Here is a 21504-nt window from a genome sequence, read left to right on the forward strand (position 1 = left end):
GGGTCCGAGATTACTAATGCTTCTTCCACAGTTTTTTGAATGGAAATCAATTGATTCAAATTCCATGGTTTGGAGTATTTTCCTTTTAGAGAATTCTCAATTGTATGAACTGTGTTCAAGGATAGTGCTGTACCTACAGATGTTATTTTTTTCAGATTCACACCTGAAATTGCTAGACAACAACATTTCTTGCAGAGATGTAGCTTAGATCTAATCAGAAATCAGGTAATTCTGTCCCTAACAAAGGCTTTATGTAACCAAAGACAAAAAGATTACAACACCAGATAAAAAGAAAAGCTTTCCAAAGGTGTAAACACAGGTAAAAGCACAAAGCAAAAGAGGCTGACTACCCTCAAAGTAAAGTTTATTAGGAAATAAACAGAAATGAGCAATCAGTCCAACAGTAAAACAAGATACAAGCGTATGTTTGGGGACATTGGAAAAGTTAGAAGTCCCTGGACACAATAGTCTTTGGCATTTCAATTACCCCATATAAAAGGGGAAAGAGAAAATCCTTAGGATTTTTAACTATTTTCATTTTATTTATTTTAATTCACTTCAAATTAATACAAACACTGAAAGATTTAGGAGCCTGCAGCATCTTGTCTCCTCTGGCGCTTCATATCACCTGGTCCCCCCCATCTGCACCCCTCCCGGGCTGATACTACTTGCTTTGATATTGACACAGTTCAGGCTCAATCCAGTCTTCAAAGAAAAATGGGCATGAAAATCCCTCCATCCCCCTTTCCGCTCTGAGCCCAGGGCATGCGCACACTTCCCAAGGACTGCACAATCCAGTGGGTATTATTTTGTACTTAATAAAATTAACAGTCTTTACAGAAAATAGGATTTGAAATGACATTTCAGCAACAGGATCCTTCCAAGTCTGGTAGATGAGACAACAGCTACGATATCAGTTCTGATCCCTTTCATATCACTGGCATTATTTGATTAATTTTCTAAACTAAGTTTATTACACTGCATATTAAGAGGCAGAAGAAAAGCAGATGAGAAAGACTATGTTGCTCATTTTAGATAATCTTTGTCCTAAACTGTTCTGCATGGCTGCAATGTACTTACCAAACACAGTTTACTGTGATTATTTACTGACTTCAGCTTGCAAGAAGGGATATTCTAAGTAAAAACAAAATATTAAAATGCCTCAGGTTCACTCTTAATGTGATTTTCTCTGCAGCAGGGAAACCAGCCCCTTCTATATGCAAAGTACATTCAGCACCTATTCATCTATTATGAATAATATTTTTAAAAATTACACTGGGAAATCAAGATACCAAACCTACAACTCAGTGGCACAGAAGAGATTAGTGAGTGCTGCACAGATTACATTTGTCCTAAATCAGACACAAACTCCAGTCTGGAGTTTGGAATACATCTGGAATACATCTATTTAATATCCCTCCAGAAAGAAGGACACTTTTTGGACTTACGGTTGGTTGTCCTGCTTTGATCACTCTGAGCACTGTCGTTTGACTGGTTGCTAGAGACGGAGGATACACTTGAGCTCCTGACAAAACCAAATGCGGCCAGCTTAGCTGCTGGCAACCGTGAATAACCTGGAGGGCGAAGTCCAGACTGGCAGGGCTTGGGGAGATTTGATTTTGCAGCACTTGGACATGAGCCTTTCTTAAGATCAACTGAAAGAAGGAAAAAGAAAGAAATTTTTATTAAATAAACTAAACTGGGACATACTGACCATTACCTGTACCACCCAGCTACATAAAGTCAGTATAAAGACTGAATATGAGTTTTAACAGCTGCTCAAACTGCAGTGATGTCTTACTCTTTGCTCCACTAAAAAGAAGTTCTGTGGAACAATTACAGGTCGCAATAATTTTTAAAACATGAAATGCAGCAAGGACCCATGAGGCATAACTCAAACTTCCAGCAAAGTAACGTAGTTCAAGCTTGCTAAGATTTTTTTTAATGTTTTCTTCTTTTATGCACTTTCTAATTTTACATTTGTTATGTGCCAATTAAAAGAAACTCATACACAAACACGCTATGCATAGCCTCCAATTTTGGAAACTATTGTAAAACGCCAACAATCCCCTTCAAGGACACAAGACTTCTTTATATTCCATCAAAGAAAACACTTCTTTGAAGTCTTTCTTTCAAATTTTGCTAAAAGGAAATGCCCTTTTCTTGCACCAAGCCTGGAAACAAGGATGTGACCTGTAAAGTTGTACTTTTTTAACATACCACCAGCCATTTCCACTGATGGACTTCTTCTCACTATATCAGCCTATGTGAATGACATCAACCAAGTCTCAGACAACTGCCAATAGTGGGTTTATAACAGATGAAGTTAGGCAACAACAGTAGTTCAGCTACCATGTCCGCCTACTAACTGGTCATCTGTCTCTAGCTTGTGTCCTAACCCGTATTCTGCTGCTCTTGCTTAGGTGAACTTTTCTAGGCAAATCCAGAACATAGGTCCATAAATGCTCCAAATTGTCTTTGTGGACCAAAGGTCCATGGACCGAAAGTCCATGAACATGGCAGGATTGTCTTCAAGGACCAAAGATTAGAGTTTGCTTTTGATTGGAAGGTCTGGATACCAAGTGGATCTGGATGTCAGGTGTACATAAAATTTGGACAGAGCTTTTCTTTGTAGGTTTGATAATGTCAGATTACTGTTCATTGTGGAATCCTGAGCAGCAAAAATATACACTAAAAAAAAAAATTAACAACGTTTTCCAAAAGCTGATGCTAGAGTGTTTAATCAGTCATCAGGACCAGTGGGTTAGGAGACAAGGCAGCATCAAAACTATCAATATATTCTGCCAGAAAAGGCCACAATGTCACCCTTTTTCCATTCTTTTTCAGTGGACACTATTTGTGCATTAGCCTGACACATACTTCAAAGGAAGAAGTGAACATTCATAATATAAAGGAAAAATAGAAATTAACTGCAGAGTAAGAATATGGTCTTCATATTATTACAGTATTTAATTCTTTTGTAAACTATGTAGGTCACAGCTTTATTAATTTTAATGAAGCATTACACTTTGAGGAGACTTTATAGAAAACAAGACTAACTCCTTTGAGCAGAAAAATGTTATGGGGATTTTGAAAGATAATTGTGTACATCGTCACAATAATAATACTAAGCTTTGTTTAACAAAACTAAGCCTTTTCTTTTGAAATAGAATTATATGTAACACCAAGCTAAAAAGAGTTTTGTTATCCTATAAAACACATTCCTAAAAAAGACATCAAAAAATGCTCCTTGCTCAATGAACGAAATAATTTATATACTATAGACTCTTAAAAATGCATTTTTTGTACCCACTTTTCACAGGTTGAGGCCTTTATTAAGACACAAGGAGATGGATGTCTGACTGCAGCACCTTTACCAGCCCAGAGAAGGACATGCTGGGGAAAGTGGTTAGAAATGGTTTTATTTAAAAAGCATTTGAAATGTGCTTGCCCTGGGACGGTGAGGTTCACCTGGGACTCCTCCCCAGCTCAACCCAGGGATGCCCACACTGAGTCCCCAGGCTGTTCGTTCTCTGCACCGCCGTGCAACAAAGTGCTTGCAGTCCGCGTCACACCAAGCAGCTGTCATTGAAGAAGAATTTCCTTAAAACCAGAAGGTTTTTGGTGACAAATTGCCCAGCCACCTCTACCTTTTCTTCAAAATCATTCTCCCAGACCTGGGCACAGGATTCAGTGTTTTTTCTCACACTTGCATGCATGTTTCAGTTTATGACTTCAATTCAAATTCCCCCTGAACTAACAATATTTTGTATCTTGAACTCCACATCATCCTTAAATTATTTTTCACTCCTCTTCTTTGTAATCCAGCTCTTCTGTACCACGAGGACCTGGGGCAGGACATTATCCTCATTAGGGATGCATTCAAGTCCTTAAAGCTAAGTCATTTTGTGTCTTCTTTCTCATTAAAATACATGAGACATCAGCCTATTATACGCATTTTCTGTCCTAAATATCATCAAGTTTTACGATGGAAGTTCTTTCTTTATTTCTGTTTCTTAGAAGTATAGAAGCACTCCTGCAAACAAGGTCCGGGAGTTCAAAACAAAAGTTATTTTAATGAGAAGCTTTCATTTTAATAAAAATCTGCCAAAATAAGCTTAAAAAATTGGCAAAAAATCTTTCCAGCTGTCTCACTGCCTGAAGCTAATTATAGAATTAAGTATTGTTGTCTGTATGGCACACAAGCAATTTTCTATGACACTTCAAGCTGTTCCCATCTAGAAACATGAAAACATTTTGAGGTAGTGACTGATTGACACAAACCAGATGTGCCTGGGGAGCCTTAAGAAAAGTCTGAGCTAGACTTCTTATGCATCCCCACTGCACGAATCACATCTTCACACACAAGTATAAGCAACTTTTGTGTGACTTCTCTGTGAAATCTGAAATAGGTTTTAGCTGAAATGAATGAAAAATTAAAGGAAGGAGTTACACAGATATGTTCTTATGAGAAAGAGTAGCAGTTCAAGATTTCAACTCTGCTTGCGATTCAGGAATCCTTGGCAAGCCTTTGTTATCTTGTGGTGGGGTTTTTGGTTGTTCTGGTTTTTTTAACAAGCATTTCCATTAAAACTTTAATCATTAGGTGTCATTTTCTCTCAGAAAGCTCACTTTTATAGGATGCTCTGAACATCATTATTCTCATTTCATATTCGGGAATCTGGGGCAAAGAAGTTACCTGCAAGGTCACTGAATTAGTCAGAGATAATACAAGCAGGGTTAACCACCTCAGAGTTAACTCAATCATTGATATCTCTGCAGATTAAAAACCAATTGTGCAAGAAACCTATTCTGTTGCCACTACCTTTGTGGTTTACCTGTTATAGACATAATGACTTCCCTCTGAACAAGAACTGAGGAAAGGGGCTTTAAAACAGAGCCTTAATGATTTACACCTAAACAACAGTGAGCAGGTTGTGCCCAGCTCCCCTGATGGTCTCTCATCCAAATACAGTCAAGCCTGGGACAGTTTAGTTCCAAAGGAAAAACAGCTGTCACTGCTGAACATCAATTTCTGATCGGCCAGTCCACCGTTATACTGTACGAAATGCCCCTTTCCTCCTGCTTCAGATTTAAAAGCCCCAAAATTTGCTCTGTACCTTCCCAGCTCCCAGGCAACCCAAGGCTGGTTAGCACGTTCCCACCACCCCAAGAATTTGTCAGCTCGCCCTTCATTCAAACAGCAAATGTCCATGTTCGCTTTATAGCTGACGTGCAAAGCAGCAGCATTCCACAGAAACATCTAGCACAGGAACTGTCAGTGCCTGAGCCACACTCACTGCATTTTCCACTGAAAGCCCAGAGCAGCAAGACCACTCCTCTGTGCACCAGAGCCACATCTCATCCATCCAGCTGCCGCTCGTCGGCTGCTCAGAAGCGCTGCGGGTGCCCAGCCAGCGACGATGCTTGGCTCTCTCAGGGAGGAGGTAGGGTAAGAAGCATTTGTCCGCTGCTGCAGTCAGATGGTTACTCATACTGTTCTTACGACTGAGAGTTTAGCCTGGTTGACAGTCCCTTGGGAGGCAGTGCTGAAGGGCAACGGAGTCCTGGAAGGGTGGACATTCTTCAAGAAGGAAACCTTAAAGGCGCAGGAGCAGGCCATCCCCATGTGCTGAAAGTTGAGCCTGCAGGGAAGAAGACTGGCCCGGCTGAACAGAGAGCTTTGGCTGGAACTCAGGAAAAAAAGAAGAGTTTGTGATCTTTGGAAGAAGGGGCAGGCAACTCAGGAGGACTACAAGGATGTCATGAGGTTATGCAGGAAGAAAACTAGAAGGGCCAAAGCCCAGCTAGAACTTAATCTGGCTACTGCCGTAAAAGACAATAAAAAATGTTGCTATAAATAACATTAGCAACAAAAGGAGGGCTAAGGAGAATCTCCATCCTTTATTGGATGTGGGGGGAAACATAGTGACAAAGAATGAGGAAAAGGCTGAGGTACTTAATGCCTTCTTTGCCTCAGTCTTTAATAGTAAGACCAGTTGTTCTCCAGGTACCCAGCCCCCTGAGCTGGAAGACGGGGACAGGGAGCAGAATGAAGCCCCCATCATCCAAGGGGAAATGGTTAGTGACCTGCTACACCACTTAGACACACACAAGTCTATGGGGCCGGATGGGATCTATCCAAGGGTACTGAGGGAGCTGGCGGAAGTGCTCACCAAGCCACTTTCCATCCTTTATCAGCAGTGCTGGCTAACCAGGGAGGTCCCAGTTGACTGGAGGTTAGCAAATGTGATGCCCATCTACAAGAAGGGGCGGAAGGAGGATCCAGGGAACTACAGGCCTGTCAGCCTGACCTCGGTGCCAGGGAAGGTTATGGAGCAGAGCATCTGGAGTGCCATCACGCGAAACGTACAGGACAACCAGGTGATCAGGCCCAGCCAGCATGGGTTTATGAAAGGCAGGTCCTGCTTGACCAACCTGATCTCCTTCTACGACAAGGTGACCCTCTTAGTGGATGAGGGAAAGGCTGTGGATGTTGTCTATCTAGACTTTAGTAAAGGCTTTGACACGGTTTCCCACAGCATTCTCCTGGAGAAACTGGCTGCTCATGGCTTGGATGGCTGTACACTTCGCTGGGTAAAGAACTGGCTGGATGGGGCCCAAAGAGTGGTGGTGAATGGAGTTAAGTCCAGTTGGCGGTCGGTCACAAGTGGTGTTCCCCAGGGCTCTGTGTTGGGGCCAGTTCTGTTTAATATCTTTATCAATGATCTGGATGAAGGGATTGAGTGCACCCTCAGTAAGTTTGCAGATGACACCAACTTGTGCAGGAGAGTTGATCTGCTTGAGGGGAGGCAGGCTCTACAGAGGGACCTGGACAGGCTGGATTGATGGGCCAAGGCCAATTGTATGAGGTTCAACAACGCTCAGTGAGGGGTCCTGCACTTGGGCCACAACAACCCCATGCAACGCTACAGGCTTGGGGAAGAGTGGCTGGAAAGCTGCCTGGCAGAGAAGGACCTGGGAGTGTTGGTCGATAGCCAGCTGAGTATGAGCCAGCAGTGTGCCCAGGTGGCCAAGAAGGCCAATAGCATCCTGGCTTGTATGAGAAATAGTGTGGCCAGCAGGAGTAGGGAAGTGATCGTGCCCCTGTACTCAGCACTGGTGAGGCCGCACCTCAAATCCTGTGTTCAGTGTTGGGCCCCTCACTACAAGAGAGACATTGAGGGGCTGGAGCGTGTCCAGAGAAGGGCAACGAAGCTGGTGAAGGGTCTGGAGCACAAGTCTTGTGAGGAGCGGCTGAGGGAGCTGGGGTTGTTTAGCCTGGAGAAGCGGAGGCTGAGGGGAGACCTTATCGCTCTCTACAACTACCTGAAAGGAGGCTGTAGCGAGGTGGGGGTCAGTCTCTTCTCCCAGGTAACAAGCGATGGGACAAGAGGAAATGGCCTCAAGTTGTGCCAGGGGAGGTTTAGATTGGATATTAGGAAAAATTTCTTCACCGAAAGGGTTGTGAAGCATTGGAACAGGCTGCGCAGGGAAGTGACTGAGCCACCATTGCTGGAGGTATTTAAAAGACCTTTGGATGAGGTGCTTAGGGACATGGTTTAGTGGTGGACTTGGCAGTGTTAAGTTTACAGTTGGACTCAATGGTCTTAAAGGTCTTTTCCAACCTAAATGACTCTATGGTTCTACATGGGTAAGTCTCAAGTATGGTGAAAATGTCCTTAGCAAAAACTCTGATGAAGTGTGTGTCTCCCTTTGAAGCACTTAATTTTTCTTTATGAAATACAGTCAGATTTCTCTCCCAAAGAAAGCAGAGAGTGCCAACCGAAAACACTGCAGATTAGTGGGGGATAAAGAATATTTTCCTCTCTGAATTCTCCCCTTGTCACTTCTTTCCTTAAACAATTAAGAGGTTTGCCAGCTCAAATCCAAGCACCTCAGATTGTAAACCTATAAAATGAGCATGCAACTGGAGTAGCAGTAATGCAACATTTCAGGAAGTAACCTCAAAACCCCTTTTCTATCATCAAGTCTCATTAACTTGTTCAAGTATTAGGTATTACTGAGAATAAACATGAAAGCAAAGCTTTCCTACCAGGAGAAAGGTGCAGACATATTGCAGCATTCATGACGAAATACCTGATACATACACAAATACACAAATAAATGCATGTATTTGTGTGTGTCTGTGTAATCAGAAACATTGCTGTCCTGATTTATATATAAATTTTATCTTTAACAAGACTTGACTTGCTTAGAAATGAGAGGAACTGCTAGACCCTCAGGACTGGCAAATTTAATACACAGAGAGGTAATAAGAAAACAGCATTTCATTAACTCACTCTTTGGGAAAAAAATACTATAAATACTACTGAAAAATGTAGAATTAAGTGATATTTTAATGATGAGATCTCTGTTATACTTTTCAAAATCAAACGTTAATCCCATCAAAATAATCAGTTAATTAATGCAAATCCTAACACGCTTGCTCCAAGAAGTCTTTATAACCAAGGAAAGCATATTCATAATTTATGTTATAGACACAGTATCCTTCAATGCTTGTTTTGAATTACAAGTTTCCCATAGAAAGAGCAGAGTCAATTTACATAAAATAAACAAACGTTAAGCTTTCAGAGACACTATTGCACCTTTAAATACATCACAATTCAATGACTTCCTATCTTACCTACAGAATGCTTTTTCTTACAGTCAGGCTGCTTGCCTGACCCATCTGAGGCAAAGCATCACCTAAGGAGCAGCACTGCTTAATAAGGAACTCGCAGCCAATGCCAACATGCGTGCCATGTCCTACAGATGAAGAAGGATCACTGCTCCAGTCATATTTTAGGCATCACACTTGGAGATCACACTTGTGGGATCATTCATTATTATTTTACTTTCTACTTGGCGTGTCTTAAAACTAACAAAACCCTTAATGTACTTGTAGTACTTGCAGTCCATCACAGCAGTTCAGGGATTTAATTATCAATTACTTTAGAGTCAGTTTTATGAGTATTAGCATTATACACAGGCCAAACCACTCAGCTTATCAGTGCTGCTTAAACAGACTGCTACATTATGAATGGCATGGCAAAGGGGAATAAAATCCTCATTATGAGCCACTGCTGCTGTCCTCGATACTGTGCCATGGTGATTTCACTTTAAAAGCCTCCGTGGTACCTCACACTTTGTCACAGGAAGGCAACTGGCTAGACCTTTCTGCTTCCATTACCCCAGGGCAGGACTGAAATCACTAGGATTAGAAACTGGATTAAAAGCTCAGGATCAAGCTGCAAGAGATGCTGATTAGCAGTCTTGAAGGCAGGACTGGTATCCTTGAGAGAAAAAAACTCCTAGTCCCCAGCTGCTTTTGCTGCAGTCAGCCAAGCCCTCACACCCCACAACACCCATGAACAACAGTCTTACTGGCTCCGCTTCCGCTATGCTGGAACACTTCCAGTTCATGCATTTCATTTGCTCATATTTGTAAATATGACTCTATCGAAGCTGCACTTAATCCTGTTTCTCAAATATTGCATCAAAACAAATAATGCAGATTAAAGTCTAATACCACAACTAACTGCCAAATTAAGGGAAAGTGGTTGAAAATGGTGTTTGGTACCTTAAAACAATTGGCTAGACGGTGCCTGGCCCTACTCTGAGCCCCTCCAGTCAGCCCCACACCAGCTCTGGCATGCCAGGGGTTGCTGTCCCATCCAGCCCCTCCGTGGCAACCAGGGACCCATCTGTGGTCTGCGTTTGTGCACCAGCCTGGACAACCAGTTCTCTGCTGCCCTTCCACTCCTATGCCAGTCTTGTCCTGTCTGCTGTCACTTCAGCCTCTTTCATGAGCAATTCATTCTTCTTAAAAGGAATTATTAAAGACGAAAAGACTGGTATGCTGACCTATGAAGTTATATGTTGCTGAGAGAAAGATTAAGTCATTTGAGCTATACAAGAAAAAAGGCTTTGGACAAGGAAAAGGTGATTATAACCCAATCTTGAATGGATAACTGGGAAATAAAATGCCAAAAATAAAAGAATGCAAAGTAACTAATATATCAGAAATACATGAAAGATCAATAAGGGGAGGCATTGAATCAACAGAGAGCAATGAGAAGTACTTTGCAACAGAATAAGATGTTGCAGAAAAATTAAACACGTTCTTCATCTTGCAAGGAAAATGGACAGTGAGATGCCAGAAGTGAAAACAATGTGTCCTGGGGTGGACAGTGAAAAACTAGAGACATTAGCAACCTCTCCAGAACAAGTCTTGGGTAATTTAAAATCAATAAAAACAGTCAGACCCCAAAGACCAGATGAGACACACTTTGGGACTCTGAAAGAGATGGCAGGCAGATTATTGGACTACCATGAGTTATCTTTAATAGCATCTTTGAAACAGCAAGGTATCAATAGACTAGAGAGAAACAAACAAAATAACAGTTGTAGGAAGGAAATTATGGAGAGCTATGGATTAAGTTTGACCTCCAAAGCAGAAAAGGTCCAAGAAATAATCAGTGATAAGATCAAAAAACCTAACTTTTGAGAAATAGGAAAACTTTAGGAAATACAACTTTAGTGGAATAGGAATCCCACTAACAGCTAGTGCCATTTCCTCATGTATACATCTCATGCACTGGCATTTTTAAAGGCAGTATTACAGACAATAAATAGGACTGATAGGCTGATACTGTTTAGATTTTAGAATGTCACATAATATAGGAAGACAGTAAATTAATACATACAAGACAAGTTCCTATATGGATTAAAAATGGCTAAAGAAAAGTCATGTCTGCAGTCATCAATGGTGTAGGATAATATGGATGATGGATGGATGATGGATGAATAAAAATCAAGGGATCATTCATTTCTGAGGATCAGAAAAGACAGTGGATTTGTTAATCGGTCCTGTTTGTATATTCCTCTCATATCTATCTCCCAAACTGGCTCCTGTTACGCAACGGCTTACCCTACTCATATCCTGAACTTGCAGTCTCTTGCAGTTTCATTTAAATGGAAAATATGATCCACTTGCTCTCTGCACCTGTATTCCCATGTTCAATGCTGACTGAACTCAACTCATAGGGCTGAATTGGTATCTACTACCCAGAGTGCAATCTTGAAGTGTCTCAGAAGTCACATACAGCTGAGCTTGGTCAGCTTCTGCTAATGGCATCAACATAGATAAACTCCAGGTGCAGGGTCAGATACTAAAGAATAGCGGCGAGAGGCACTGTGTTACAGAGAACCTTGATTTTCTGATAAACCTCAAATCCTGGCAACCTGTATTACTGATGGATACTGTCCCCTCAGGGTAAGTCAAGACACTCTGGCCCCTTTCCTTTCTAATTTTCTCTAAATTTCTCCTGCAGCTTAGCATGGAGAAATGGGCACTGGAGAGAGAGAGTAATAGTTTTCAAAGAGAAGACCCCACGTCCACTCCAGATAGAAGAGGAAGTAAATTGCAACAAAGAGGATTAGGCAAAATACTAGGGAAAACTTTTAACTTGAAAGCAGGTGAATGCATTGGAGCAGCCTGCTTTCAGAGGCTGCAGGATCTCATATTGAAGGTTTTTATAAATAGTTTGTCATGAACAGATTAAATAAACATCTATCAGAAGGAATCCTGTCCTGGGGCAAGAGGAGGGACCATATGACCCCAAGTCATTACTTAACTTTATCCCTTATGATTATTTTAAAAAATCTCTGCAGACTTGTAGGCTGTTACGCAGCTGCTATGTTTCACTCTGGCAATGACTGATTTTCAGTTGTCTCTGAACTTGCTGCTGTTTAAATGTACATTGTTAAAACCTCTAAGCTTTTTCAGGCTACCAAGGAGTGTCCTGTAGAAGTAATTATTATCTCTGTCTTGTGGCATTGTACACTTCTCCTTCCAACTCTTCTCTTGCTTTTCCCTCCCCTGTAATTCTGCCCAAGGTCATGCTGAACTGGGCAGAGGCTGGGAAGAAAAAGGTATTAGAAATGTTGTCTCCAAAGAGGTGTATACCAGGGCTTCAGAGGATCAAGATCTCTGCTGGCACATCTGAACACCGCCCAGGCTTTCAGAGCACAACATGGTGGGGAACATCATATTCAGATTGAACGACGGGGTCTTCATGATGGAAGAAAATGTCCCATTATCTTCCACAGGACAAAAGCAAAGATTTTTCAGGCATATACAAGGAGGAGGAAGATAAAAAAGAGCACAATGATTACTGAAATTGATTCTCCTTCTTTGGCAATGACCTGTTAAACAACCTTTGTGCAAGTCCCAGACTCCTCAGTCAGCCTTGCTGCAGGATAAAAAGACACACCTCAAAGAGTGCTGTTGGAGCTTTGTAGTACCATTTTGTGATACTTCTGTCTGAAAAAAAAAAAGTCTTATTGGCGACTACAGTTAAAGGAAAGGAAAGAAAGTTCATACTTTACCTGAAGCATCAGGATGATAGAGGCTGGGAGCACTTGTTATTTCTCCTTGCTGATGGAGACAGCTACCTGAGGATCTTTGACTTGCAATGAGAATCCTGCTCTTTGCAGACGGTAATTTGGATACTGCACCCAGTCCTAACTGTGGCTTGAGTATCATGGCAGATCGATAAAAACTTGGTGGGACCTCATAGTGAGTATATGGTGGAGGGCAAAATTCATCCTTCACAGGCCTTTCCCCAACCTACAGAAAAATCATTAACACAGATATTATGCAATAAATCAATAAATCCAGGAAATATGGAGCTCTAAATTGCTTATAAAGGCTAATTTTCCCTCCTTGTGAATCTGGGCTTCGGAGCACTGCAGACCGATCATCGCTTTCAAAAAGTGATGGTTTATATGAATCACTCTCCAAAAATACACACATTACAGTCTCAATACACAACTAAACCCAAATAAAGAATTGATCTCTTCCCCAAAAGAAAACAGACAAATGGAAGATCTTCAGTTATTGAAAATGTTAAGTCCTGAAAGGTGATATTATTTACAGAGGTAGATACACCAAGAGAGTATGTAAGTGGAATTTTTATTAGAAGTTATTTAAAATATTCTTACTGAGATACAATTTTGGGAGAAGCTAGTTTTAACTTAGGTAGTTAAAAATAAAGCTGAAGGTATTTTAAGTTCATTTTATCAGAGAAATGTTATTGTCAAATCATTTGTGTGAGGGGAAAAAAAACCTCTACATGTTCTTACTGCAAAATGTTCATTGTAATCTGTGTCCCTGAAGATCCTGAAAAGAGACCTGGTTGTGGAGGTGGGCACATTTCTGCACATTTTCAGGGGACTGTTGAATATTCCAAATCAGAGCTATAAAACCCAGCTGCCCATTTGAATTGGAGAAAAAAAGCAAATTTGCAGATGTGAAACATTTACTGTTTCTCACAGAGATGCTGCTTTGCTAAAATCGGTGACAAATCTCTCAGTATTTTAATGGGTGTATACTGTGAGGACAGCACAGTAAGTCCCAAGCTGGAAGTATTTCCAGCAAACTGGCTGTTACCGGGGAACTTGCAGTCAGGGAATGACCTGGTTCCCCAATTCAGCCCTTGCATCTTTCTACGCTCAAGGTGGGCTCTGACTCCCACCTTGCTGTGCTGCTTCCTGAGTCAGGACAAGGCTGCAGAGCAATGTCAGTAGTTTTCATCTCTCTCACTTGCAAAGAACCATTTGCTTTTCTGGGTAGAGTCCAACTTCTTTACCATTTTCTTATAAAATGCAAAATCACCATAACATAGAAAGGACCCATGAATATTTTTTCAGTGCATCCCATTTAGGCCATAGAAAAAAAAACCAGCTTAGGAAATAGGAAATCTGAACTAAATTTGTTTAAAAATTAATCAAAAAGTGCCATAGGCTACCTAGGAAGAAATGTAACTGCCGATTAATTAACTCTGCTGTAAGTTATGATGCATATAATATGCCAAATCAATTTCTCTTTAGCAATTATAAGCATTTAGAATACACACTTCAACATTGGCTATAAAAGCTTTGATCCTAACTGCTTCAAGAGCTTCAATCCTAATTTAGCAAATCTTTAATGTGCTAAAAGAGACAAGATTGGCCTTAAACTATTAAATATAGAATCTTTGGGGTATTTGCACAGGAACTAGGAGGGCAGATGTAACAAACACTGAGCATTATATTTTTGCTCTATAGTTTTTCTTTGTTTGCAGTCCTATTTCCTGCCATTAGATCTTTTCGTTTCCTTTTTTATTATACTCCTATGACCTATTTCTACAAGTTAGGATGCAGGTTTTTACTGTAGAGATGATTCTCTAGGCTTGGACTGCAGGAGATGTTTAGCTTCTTATTTTCAACTTCTGGATATGAGATTGCTTTCCTGGATAAGATGCAGTTATCTTTTCTATCCCTGATAAATTTATTTCAATCACATTTCACTATACATTTCCTATCATTTCATATTTAACTGGCAGTGAACATCCCAATGCCAAGCACTTCAGTATAAGGAATAGAGAAAATCTTTAAATATAGAAACCATGCATTTTTTATAAACTGGGTCAGCTTAGCCAAACCTTCAGTCACCTCATTTTTTTCTTTATTGACACTATGCTATGAATAACACAGAAGCGCAACAAACATGCACACAAAAACAATCGATCACAAGCATAAAACATCTTCTCAAGCTGAGAGAAGTGAGAAGGACTTACCCAACTCTCTCTTGAAGAGCCCAGTTTTGGGGGACATAAACTTGCTATGAAGACACACTCTCTTTTTCCCTTCTATTTAATGGGGAATTCATTAAGTGTGTAATTCAACTCATCTCAATAGATTTGTGTGCAATTATTGATTATAAGGCCATTTTAAAGCTCTTCAGAAAGATCTGGATTAATACGAGACCTGTTAGCATCCTGTACTAGATTTTTGCACGAGGGACTTTTAAAGAAAATATCTGTTGCAGCCTGTCAACTAAAAAGAAGCTCAACTCAGAGTTTTGTTGTGTGTGGCTGTCTGCTTATTCCCCACTCACCCCATCTAGTGAAATTGTTAGAAAGAGCTGGAAAGTCTGCAGCAAATGCTTGGAGCGTACAGGCATTTCCACAGGCCAGGTAATCCTGAGCAGAGCTGGCAGCATGGCCAGGAGGTAAGGACGCCCAACACTTTCCTTCATGTTACTTTGTTTATAACATCATGAAACATTAATGCCTCAAGCAAGAATTTTCTTGTCCAGTGCCTGCCTCAGGCAACTATTTGGGAAAAGAGTTGGAGACATCGGTTCAGGCGGTTCAGATAATGAGACTGGGGGAAAAAATTGCTGGTTTGACTATGTATAAAACAACTCCCCTTACCCTTTTTTCCCCTGAAAGCCTTTCATTTCAACAGGCTTTATTCCATGCTCTCTGGAGCAGAAAGATGTCTGTGCTGGGGAATGGACCCAAGGTGGTTGAACGGGGCAGGCGCAGCCTTGAGGAGGCAGGCAGGAGAGCTGGAGATCAGCAGACCTCCTTACAGACCTCCACCAGAACCAGAACTCTCGGCAGCAGCCATAAAGTAGTGAATAAAGTGAGCCAAGGACCACTCTCTGGCAAGGCATGGACCATATCCATACGGGTAAACTCTCACCCTGCAGACCAGGCTGGTCTCATCCATGCTGGTCCTTGCGAACAGCCTCTGGGTGAGCACATACTGGCAGAGGTGGACACTGAGCTGGGTGGGGATCATGCTCCCAGTCCCGCAGTATGGACAACCTTCCGTGAGCCTTGGAGGCTGTGCCCTCCCGCTGTTCAGTTCACTAGCACAGCAACAGCCTTTGGGTCCCACGGTTTGCTCTGTTACTTCCCACGAAGGTAACTGGGAACACAAAGTGGCCACAAATTCCCACTGACTAGAAGAGGCTGAGGTCCACGTTGAGATGGGGAGTCCATGTGGTGATGAAGCACGTGGACAGCAGCAATTTGCCCTGGACAATGACTAGGTTTTTTAAGTATTTCACTATGAGGGGTTTTCTACCTTTTTTTTTTGGATGAAGACAGGCATGAAAGAGCTATCTCCACACCATGTCAAGGTTCCAAAGAAAAGCACTTGAGGAGCTGCCAATGCCACAGACAAGGCTGCCTGTTTAACCTTAACTCAATTCGATTATGGACGCAGTCTCTAAGCACAGCTGGACTGCCTTCACGCCTGAGCTAGGATTTTTGTCTGAGCTGCCCTATGTGGGCCTTAGCACAGGCAGCTCAAGGAGCTCTGCAGGCTCCCCGCTGCACAGAGGTAGCCCTCGAGGCTTCCTCAGACAGCTCAGCGGGCCTTGCCTTGGAGTCTCCTGTCTGAGACAGCACCTTCCAATTTTTTCCAGCTCATGGCACCCAGAGGGGTATTTAATTGTTCCTAGCATTTAGCTAGCTGAAGGGTGCTTAGAGATTACAGGTCTGATTGATAGCAGCTATTAACACTCCCTATCATAGCTATGTAAAGAGCTATAAAATGCTAATCAAAGCCCTCCAAAGCCCAAATTGCATGTGTGAAATAGGGCAGACTGGGATTTTTTCCCTCACAAAGGTAATGCAGAGTACCCATCCTGCCCCAGCATCTCCTTGTCTCCAAAATCTCTGAGTCTTCAACACTGTCCCTTCACCAGGATGATTTTGATCTATCGCAACCCATCCTAATTCCTTTATTTCAGATTACACATCAGTCATCTGCTATGAACCCGTACTTTGCACAGCTGCTCTTCTAAGCATCTGTCCACTTCCATGGATCAATCATTTTCCTTTCTCTTCATCCATACTGGAGCAAAATCAGTCCCCTTTGCATTCCCCCAGCTGGCAGGGGACTAAGGTACTTGCTTTTAGGGTGGCAGCCCAAGAGAGCAAATACCATCCCCTGCTGTCAGCTCCTGATTCCTGGGCTAATGCAAACTCAGAACACAAACTGCAGTTTGATTGACTTTTCCTTCCCAGCCTCTCCTCCAGGCAATCCAGCTTCTCTGAAGAAGCAGTTTGCTTGGGTCCAAACCTTCCCTCGTTGAAATACCCACACAAAGCCACATTTCTTGGAGGAGAGCGGGAAGATGCTTTGGATCTTCTCCAGCCCCTAAGTGTCCTCCTTCTAACCCTGGTCTAGAGTAAATCATGCTGCAGACTTGCCACAACCTGAGGCCTTCTCATTTTAAGAACAGTCCTCAACTGCGCACAGAAATTAGTCCTTTGCTCCCAGATGTGTCTGCTGATCCTACCTGATAATGTGTGTGAACCCCAACTGTATGGGCCATAGACACCCATGGTCTTCAGAGGGTCATGTCACCCTATAAACAGCCAAATAGCTGCACAGTCTGGGTTATTTTGGCTTTAATTTCCATAGCCATACATTAAGCAGTAATAACCTAGTAATTTTCCCTCACCTTACAATGTGATTGTGAAGATATACTAATAATGGCATAGACAAGCTCACAATGACTTTAATAATTCCTCCTCTGGATGCAAAATATAAGGGACAGAGCTGGAAACTGAAGTTAGAGGGGAAAGCTCAGCAAGCACTGTCCTTTCTGTGTCTGGGATGAGATGATGCTCTATGAATAGAGCATATAATATATAACATATAATCCATGATCACTTCAGTAGGTTGCCTGTTAACATGACATAAGGGCCAATCTACACTCACACACGATATCTTAATTTGGGTATTTGCTGGCTTTTGATTGTCAACACTGTCACCAAATTTGTTATTTCAATGCTGTTCCTTGGGTAAATACTGTATGTAGAATGAGGCAGGCATTAAAATAGCCTCAATAAGACCATGAGACACACAGAAAAAAAATATATTTTTTTAAAAAGACTGGTTCAAATAGAAGATCACGCTGTGTGATCTTCAGTATTTATATAAAAAGTTTGGTTGTTGAGCTACCACAGGTCCCAAACAGTGGACACAAGGGCACATCACAGACGCAAATGTAGCTCCCTCTTTCCTGTCCTTTCTCCACCTTCCAAGCAGCAGGACTTTCAGGGAACCAAGACTCCTACCCAACTTATCAAAGTGGAAACACAATGAGATATCAGGAGCCAGAATTGGCGAGAGGGACTTCCATCACCTTTTGGCTGCTCAGAAAGGCTTTCCAGGAAAAGATTTCTTACTTAAGATGTAGCTCAATATAGCACATGGCTTTAAAATGAGTCAAAAGTAAATCTTTTCCTGCATGATATTATATATGATATTATATAATCTAAGAAGAGCTCTGATAGTCCCTGAGTTTCAGTACAGCTAAACAGAAGGGAATTTGTTTAGACCTCTAGTGCTCTGTCTGCAAAAACCTGCCAACTTTCCCATTAAGGAGGAAAAGTCTCTGTGGGCAAATTACATTCATTTCCCAAAGCTATTCTTTGGGAAAAAAAAAGAAATTCCATTTATGGATAAATTCAAACAGGATGTCTTTTCCTTTCTAACCATCCCTATTTATACTATTAGCAGGTGACTGGTTTGCTGGGAAAAACTGGAGGAACACAGAGACAACTTCCATTCACAGATCAGACATCGCAACAGGGTCAGTGCCAGAAATGGTTAAGTAAGTTTAATTCTAATGATCACACATTGCCTTGATTTAGGATTTATTTCTTATTTGAGGTTTGAGAACTAACTTCTGGCAGCAACAAGTAAGCAAATGATCACCACCTGGCATACAAAAGAGGCTATCAAAGCTGCCTCCTTACCTCCTGCAGAAACTTCTCACTCATTGGACCAAAGTGATGTCCCGGGGGCCTAATTCCTGACACCACCAGACCAGAACTGAAGAGTCTTGGCTTCTGGAGGTCAGGTTTAAATTTATCATACAGGATGCTGGGGGGCTTTGCCTCCCCTCCATTGGACGCCTTCTGCTCTGTAGAGATGGGCATGCCACACGCAGGGCTACCAAAGGGCAGCCCCGCCGGCGCAAATGAAGGGTCAAGCTGCTCTATTGAACGAGGGTTTCTCCTAATGTATGTGATGATTTTAGGTCTCACAGGTTTGGGCCTGGGTATGGCAGGTTTCACCTCGATGCTTTCTTCCAGCTTTTCACTGCAGTCACTGTCCACATCTGCCTTATCTGCGAGGGAGCCCTTGGAGTGGACCAGGATAGGTTTTGGGATGGCACTGCTGCAAGCAGTCTTGATAGGCACTTCAGGGGATATGTTTAACAACTGCGTACTGTCAATGGGAGGTAGGACTGAGGAGGGTGACAGTTGGTCAACATGAAGTGCATAAAGGTCCTTCAAATTACTGTTTGATAGCGTGGGCTGACTATTAACATCCAGCGTCGCCACCGGGCGCACGGGAGTTGGGACACATAAAAAGGCATCAGCCTTTGCCGAAATGTTACAGCTCTCTGGTGCTTCCTCTGGAGGACGTTTCTGTGCATTAGCTGTCTTTTTACTCGGAACTGAAAAGCTTGAGGTTTCCGAATCACTGTTGTGGTTGTCAGCTTGTTGGTTTGACGCTGTCTCTGTAGTGCACACTCCGTGCTGATCTGAGAGATCAGAAGCAGGCATGGCAGCATCCTCAGTGTTTCCTTTGACTAGCATCAGTTTACTCTCATTAACTTTCAAGGGTTTGCTGTCAGGTAGATTAATGTTATGTGTAAGAGATATCTCTTCACCAACTGTTTCAGAGCAACCTGCATCAACTTCATGTAAATTCTCTTTTTTTCTAGGTGTCACTTTGCCACTGGATTTACTATCACAGGTGAGTGGGAATATTGTTTCCACTTCTTTGTCAGTAAAATATTCCTCACCAACCTGGCTAGTTGCCCCGTTGTCACTGTCATTGCTTCCTCTCCCTTCCCCACCGCTGGTGACATTATCACTTAGCAATTTGTCATCAGGATAGGTTATCACCTGGCTTGACAATGGATCCTCTACTTTATTACAGGTGTCTTGAAAATGGGATGCTTGAAATTTTGATGCGTCAGACCCAGAGCCTTTCTGTTCCTGCATTGCTGTATTTGCATCTTCTTCACATCCCAGGAACTCTACCAGCATAATTCTCTCAATCTTTTGTTGACATGTATTTTTAGATTGTAGAGATGGTGCAGTCTTAAGCTCCAGTTTTTTACTTTTATCACCCTGACCTAATTGTGCTTCTAATTTACTAGCAATCTCATTGGGCTTAACAGCTGAATGTTGCGAATGAGAAGTATGCAGTGTGCTTTCAACATTAACATTTGGTACATTTTCTGGTTTACTTATTTTCTTGTTCCCTGAGGTAGATGGTTTGGAATAAAACACAATATTTTCCTCTGAGGTATTGTCAAGTGGATGAAACACCATCCCAAGAAAATGATCCGTGGACATTTTTTGTGATTTCTCTGTATTTCCTAGCAAATGGTGTGACCTGTTGATGGAGTCCAATGATGCAGAAAGCAGACGTTTACACGACACACGGCCAACACAGCCTTTTGCAAATGTTTCAGATTGAGGAGAAAATTTACTTGGTCTTCCCAAAGAAAGCCTTTTTATTCTCTCCATCTCCACAGTCTTGGGCATTTTACCCTTAGAAAAGTTCTGGGTGAAGTCAACATCACCTTTGGAAACAACCTCCAGGTTGGCATCATTTGTGCTGCTTTTTAAATTGGACAGGCTTTGTCCTCGGCTAATCCTGATATGCCTTGATATATTCTTGGCTTCACTGGTCCCCATTTCCCTGCTTGTGGTGGAGGGAAGCTTACTTTCCTGTACACCGGTGTGACAGGTCCGAGAGTCTTTGAAGGTCAGAAGTTTATTCTGCTCTGTATTCAGATGAGTAACTTCCTCTGATCCTCCAGAGTGTATATTCCCACTCTCATCTGTCAAAGCTCGTTTCTTAACATCCTCTTCAGTGGTTCTAATTTGTGTCACAATTTGGTTGGCATTGGTATCCCCCACACTCATTATGCTTTCATTATTATTTTTTATTTCGCTGCGGTTGTCCTGAAGCTGGGCATAACACGACTTGTTTGGGATTAACGGAGCACTCATTTTGAAGCTTCAGGTGACTGCTTTTTTGGCAGTGCTAATTAATGAGAAAGCTTTTTTTTCCCCTATCAGATTAACTATTAGGCATGCTTCGGTTATACATTTAAATTATAAACTGATCAGTAGAAAATTCCTTGTCAGAAAGCTTGGAGTCTCTTGTTAGAGTCACATTTTTGTGCTGCTCAGTTGTCTCTCATGCAGCCTCTGGACCTAGTAAATCTTTATGACGTGCAGTAGAGAGGTTCAACGAAAGCAAAACAGATCTGTCAAGTTCCCTCTGAATGACAGCCAGTTAATCCAGCCAACCTATGAGAAAAAAACCAAACAGACAACATTACACTGATGTCAGGAATCATACTAACTAAAACAAAGTTAAAATCAACAGCACTCCCGGGTACATCCCCAGGATAGAGCGCTTTCAAACACTTTAGATGCTGTTTCAATCACAGATTTGCTCCCAGCAAAGATTCTTAGTGTAGCACAGATCTCTGACTTTAGAGGTTACACAGTTAAAACAATCCTGGTTAAAGAGTGGTTGCTACTGTTTTTAAACCACAGAGATTTACAACTGGAAATAGGCATAAATAGCTAGGTGAAGATGCGACCCCACTTT

The 21504-nt window shown here is 41.9% G+C and overlaps 1 protein-coding gene across 1 annotated transcript in view; it reads right to left on the reverse strand.

Annotated features, from left to right (window-relative positions):
• Positions 1-20894, reverse strand: part of MTUS2 (microtubule associated scaffold protein 2) — a 201456-nt gene extending 180562 nt beyond the window's left edge. Inside the window, exons 1-3 of the mRNA XM_072854822.1 lie at positions 18615-20894; positions 12394-12634; positions 1449-1655 (exon numbers count right to left, since the gene is read on the reverse strand). Of these exons, the coding sequence (XP_072710923.1) occupies positions 1449-1655; positions 12394-12634; positions 18615-20894 (2728 nt within the window). The remainder of the gene's footprint in view (positions 1-1448; positions 1656-12393; positions 12635-18614) is intronic.
• Between the last annotated feature and the right edge of the window lie 610 nt (positions 20895-21504).

This window comes from Ciconia boyciana, chromosome 1, assembly GCF_034638445.1.
Source record: "Ciconia boyciana chromosome 1, ASM3463844v1, whole genome shotgun sequence".
NCBI classification, from domain to species: Eukaryota; Metazoa; Chordata; class Aves; order Ciconiiformes; family Ciconiidae; genus Ciconia; species Ciconia boyciana.